The 5,273-nt window shown below is 45.4% G+C and overlaps 1 protein-coding gene across 1 annotated transcript; it reads left to right on the top strand.

Moving 5' to 3' along the window:
- Window positions 1-2,688: 2,688 nt before the first annotated feature.
- On the top strand, window positions 2,689-4,861 carry LOC147632936 (uncharacterized). Its single transcript, XM_086805931.1, has 2 exons — window positions 2,689-3,415; window positions 3,522-4,861. Exons 1-2 carry the CDS (start codon window positions 3,200-3,202, stop codon window positions 4,713-4,715), a joined length of 1,410 nt encoding a protein of 469 aa, XP_086662057.1. The 5' UTR covers window positions 2,689-3,199; the 3' UTR covers window positions 4,716-4,861.
- Window positions 4,862-5,273: the final 412 nt, after the last annotated feature.

Below are 5,273 nucleotides of genomic sequence, written 5' to 3'. Positions count from 1 at the left end.
ATATCTAGTAGAGTGTGCACTTATTGTGAATTCTATATTAAAAATTTTGTGTTAACAAATACGAAGTTTCAAGGCACAATATAAACTATTTGATCTATTATTGAAAATATTCAAACTTTTAAAAAGAAAAATATTATTTTCATAACTAGAGTGCATTTATATCTTAGAATAAAACCTTTGTGTACCCATTTAGATCCTTGGAGTTACAAACGGAGAATTTCACTCTTATTGCTCCTTTTTCTTAACCTTTAATATAGAAGCCATTCCTCAAGAAAGATATTTAGAGCAAGAAGATCAAAAGCATGTAAATAAAAGTGATTGAAGGAGAGATGTGGTAACACTTAAGATATTAAGGATGGTTTTCTTGTTGGTAAATTAATATATGACATTTGATGAACTTTGGAATATCCATTTCCGATTGCTAAGGAACTAAATGTCTCATTTACTAATGCTAGAGACAAAAAAATCTCTATCACAATTTAATGGTGTAAAACAAACATCTTAATGCATTCAAAAGTAGAAACACTGAGTGCAAAAGGCAAAGGTTACAAGATAAGAAGCAAGAATAATCTAAACACAATTGCTATTGTCCTTAAAGATGTTGGCATTTTAGTGTAATACGAGGTCAAGACATTTCAAATAGTGAATAATCAACATCTTGAAAGGGAGTCTTCTGGTGAAAATTTTTCAAATTGAAAGAGAATCTTTTGGGTGAAAATGTTTCAAATTGAAAGAGAATCTTTTAGATGAGAACATGTTTGAAATTGTGTCACAAGGTCAAATGCTCAATCTTTGCTAGCTTTAGGCCTATACATAGATAGTCGTAATGCTGTGGTGAATAGTACGAAGGAAGATGCATCATCCACTTTAGCATGGTGGTAGTGAGTTAGCTTCGTATGACGCAAATGAGGATGAATTTGAGAGTAAGGAAGATGATTACTTCCTTGTCATGGTAACAAACTTTAATTTTCAAGACATGTTTAAGCTAAAAATGTGATGGTTTCCCAAAATCCCCAATCTAATTTTTCTACCAAGGTAGTAGTTTAAAAGCTTTGTATACATGAAAGGTGGTGTTTTTTGGAAGTTTTCACATGATATTGAAAAGATTTAAGGATTTAACAAATTTATTGTACACATGCGCATGCGTAAAGTCTTTCTCAATATAAAGTGAATGGGTTGGCTCTTTTAAAAGGAATCTTTGAAAGATTCTAATCTTTAGACAATATTTTACCCACTACTTTGGAAATAATGTTTTTTTTGTCCTAGCTTGGGCATGACCTTAAAAGAATAATCTCTATCTCTTGTCTTTGTCTCTCTCTCTCTCTCTCTATATATATATATATATATATATATATATAGCATAGTAGTTTACACATGAAGCTCCTACAAGAGACATCTTAGATTCAAGTTCCATCTTTTGAAGTTATGCTATTCATATATGGTTAATTGGTTTGGCTATGTAAGTTTAAAAGTCTCAAACACATGCACGTGTTGTGTGCAGAAGTGCACACACGCATTGGCACACTTAAGGTAGTGGTTCACATTATAGTCAAACACGCACTAGCACACGTAAGGTAGTGGTTAACATTATGGTCAGTTGGCTTGGCTATGTAAGTTTAAAAGCCTCAAACACATGCACCTTTGGGGTGCATGAGTGCACACACATGGCACACATAAGAAAGGTAGTGGTTCACTTGGAGTGCTTCTAATCAATTTATTCTAGGTTAAAGCAACCACCACTTGCACTTTTGGTGTCAAGCTATGTTGTTACACATTATGTCTTTGTTTTTTTGGCTCATGCCTCTCTCTCTCTCTCTCACACACACAACACACACACACACACACACAACACACACATGAGCAACCTTAGCTTACCTTGTGCTTTGCATGATGATGGAGTGCTTTTTTTAAATACAAATCAAAGCCAACGTGAGTATAACTTTACGTTACGTTGCAAGTTTCCATGGGGCATTGCCCAACGACGGATCTACATCTCGTTCAGCTTTCGGTTGCCTTTGCGGCTTGCCATGTGAAGGAAGGGAGCTTTGCCTGCCTTTGCCATGTGAGAGTGGGGACCGAAGGGACGTTCCAAACGAACGACGGGGACCGAGGTTGGGAACTTGGGGACCGGGGACATGGTCAAAATACACGCGAAACACACATACACTCACAGACAAGCTTGGGAAATGCAGGTTGATTTCGAAATTCTAAATTGCGTAAATAGTGTGCAGACTCCAGAGTGTAGTTGGCCCAATTCTTTAAAGAAAAAGGGCGAGGATGTAGCGGCGGGACCACAGCCTCCACACGCGTGGGCAGGCTTTTTCTGCGCAGGACGCACGTGCGAGCTGAGTGGGGACGCGTATACGGCGCGGAGAGGGGCCCGACACACATGCACGAGCCATACATGGATGTGAGGTCATGAGAGCGATGGGTGGCACGCGTGGCGTGACCATGCCACATGCGGCCCGCTGTGGGTGCCTGCACGTGCGGCATGTGGTCCTGCATCTGTCATGGACGGCCGTCCATATCAACATTGACCACAACATGTATGATGCATGATAGCATGAGTTGTCAATGTGCATCATGCATTCAATATGATGATAGATACATACATCATGCCAAATCATATCCATGACACATCTATTCATAACTCATGTATAATGCATTGCGACTCATCGGATATCCGCCATGGCATCCATGATCCATGATCCAACAATCGTCCTCATCATGTGTGTAAATATGAGAGAAGAGATCTGGCGCTGCATCTTGGCCTGCTGCACGTACTCCTCTTCTCTTATCTCTACGAAACGTAGACGGTAACCCGAGCGGGCTGCAGAAGCTTGGCGCCTGTGTAAAACTCTATGACTTGCCTTCCCCTGCTTAATTAACTATAAGCTCTCCATCGGCTGTCTCTGATCGCCTTAGCCGGAGTGTGCTTTAGCGGATACATCAGCCTCCTCAGCCCTAAATCGCCGTATTTACTGCTTGATTTTTACCTCGAGCTCGACGTCGCCCTAGCCCGCTTGTATGCTGTCACATGAGCCGAACGTTGCCATACACAGCGCTTCAGTTGAGCTATCCAAAGCTTGCGGTCATTTCTTCTCTTGCAAAATTAAAAACCCAGCTTGATCCCGCCATCGCCATAGATCTTCTTCCGTTGCTCAGCCTGTAGCGCTTATACAGTCTTCCGCACTTCACCATGACTTCTGGCAGTCGCGCTCCCACCACGAAGGAGCGTGAGAACAACAAGCGGCGCGAGCGGAAGCGCCGCGCCATCGCCGCCCGCATCTTCGCTGGCCTCCGCCAGTTCGGCAACTACAAGCTGCCGAAGCACTGTGATAATAACGAGGTTCTCAAGGCATTGTGCAGAGAAGCCGGCTGGACCGTGGAGGAAGACGGAACCACCTACAAGCAAGTAAGAAGCTCTCGATTTCCGTCAGGAAAAACGTTTATTTTGTATCGCTTTCCGTTCGTCGTCGATCTGGGTCTGCACAACAAGCACACCATCTCGCCTTTTGCAGGGTTCTAAGCCTGTGCAGGAACGCGCGGATCCTTGCATGTCGTCCACTGCGAGCCCTGTTACGTCGTCTTACTCTCAAGGAGGGGGTGCCGGCGACGGATTGTCTCTGATTCCATGGCTCAAAGGGCTCTCTTCTTCGGGCGTTGCGGCCGCAACGGCAGGAGGGGCGGTTGCTTCCTCTTCACGAAACCCAGGTTTGCCCCCTCTGCAAATGATGAGAGGGGGGACTTGCAGTGCCCCCGTGACTCCACCACTGAGCTCGCCGAGGGTGCCTTACGTCAAACCCGATTGGACTGAAATCAGCACCAAAGCTGGTGAGGTTCTGTCGTCCGACTGTGCAGCGACGGCGTTCTCCAACGCTTATCACGGCCATCCTTATATGGCAGCAACACCAACCACAGCTTCCGGCACTTCTACTCCGACATACCCTCCTGTCTACATAGTCTCCGGCGCTTCTACTCCGTCGCATTTCCACGCTTCCGGCTCTCCGACTCCTTTTCTTCCTTCCGGAGCTTCCACACCGACGCACTCTTCGTCTCTGCGTAACTTGCCTAGTTTCAACTTCGCTGCGGCTGCGGTTATGCCGGTGGTGCAGCAGCCTGTGCAGGACAGAGAAATCGTCGCCAACGGTACTGCAATGGAAGCCGATAAGCACATCGTTCTGACGCCGGAGGCCGGTAAGCTTGCGAACAATTTGGCTATCGAGAGCGAGAGGCGTGCGGGCAATATGGCTGTGGACGCGGAATGCAAGCGCGTCGTAACAGCTATGCAGAGCAGAAGATGGGTATCCGTTAGAGGCGATGGCAGGATGGATGCCAACGGGGCTGTTGGGGTACCGACGGACAAGTTCCCTTGCGGGAATCGCTACTTTGGTGATCAGCCATATCTGTGCAGTTGGCCGCAGAGCCCAAGCGAACATCAGGCCATCACGGCGCTTGCGGCCGCTGCTTTGCCGGACGCGAGAAGCATAGTACCGGAAAATTTCAGAGTTGAGATGGAGCTGAACTCATGCAGGGCGAAGAGGCTCCACAGATCAACGGCAGCCATGGTGAAGCCCTGGGAAGGGGAGACAATACACGAGGTCTCTCTGGGAGAAGAAGAACTTGAGCTCACCTTGGGTAACTCCACTACCAAGGGTTCTGCCGTCGCTACCCCCGAAGCGTCCAGCAAAACATCTGCCATGTCTGTAGATTGAAACCGACTGCTAATGATGATGAAGCCCTGCACCCTCCCCACGGCCTTCATATACCAGGGATTGTATGTTTGTGATTTGCTGCAAAGCTCGCTCCTGTTACTGCCAGTCTGCATTGCAAGCAATGAATTCCATCAACGAATTCTCAGTGAGACGTTTCGTCTTCTTATTACTTGTTTACGCTGATCGCTGAATGCCTAGTGCATTATTTTGCACGTGCCGTTAAACCGCATTCCGCCATCTCGGTCTTCGTGATCAGGCCCCTCGATAAAGAAACGAAATCTAGGATTTAAACGATATAGTTTGCTTCAAATTACGATAGTGATATTATTACAAAGACAATGGGATCTAAGACCATTAAAAAAAACATCCTAAATTACTGTTCGTGAAGGGTTTAGATTTGAAAATGTGGGTCTGCATTGTAAATTACCGTTCGTGGAGGGTTTAGATTTTGAAAATATGGGTCTGCATTGTGGAGGTGGCAAGGAGACCACGTTTTTATTTTGAGGGGAGGTATGGTTCTCTTCTTGCTCAAGGGGCGTAGATAGTTTTTTCTTGGTG

The sequence above is a fragment of the Cibotium barometz genome, chromosome 12 (genome assembly GCF_041138505.1).
Source record: "Cibotium barometz isolate CiBa-2024 chromosome 12, ASM4113850v1, whole genome shotgun sequence".
Classification (NCBI taxonomy): Eukaryota; Viridiplantae; Streptophyta; class Polypodiopsida; order Cyatheales; family Cibotiaceae; genus Cibotium; species Cibotium barometz.
Note: the sequence above shows the minus strand (reverse complement) of the source record. Positions and strands in the feature narration are given on the sequence as shown.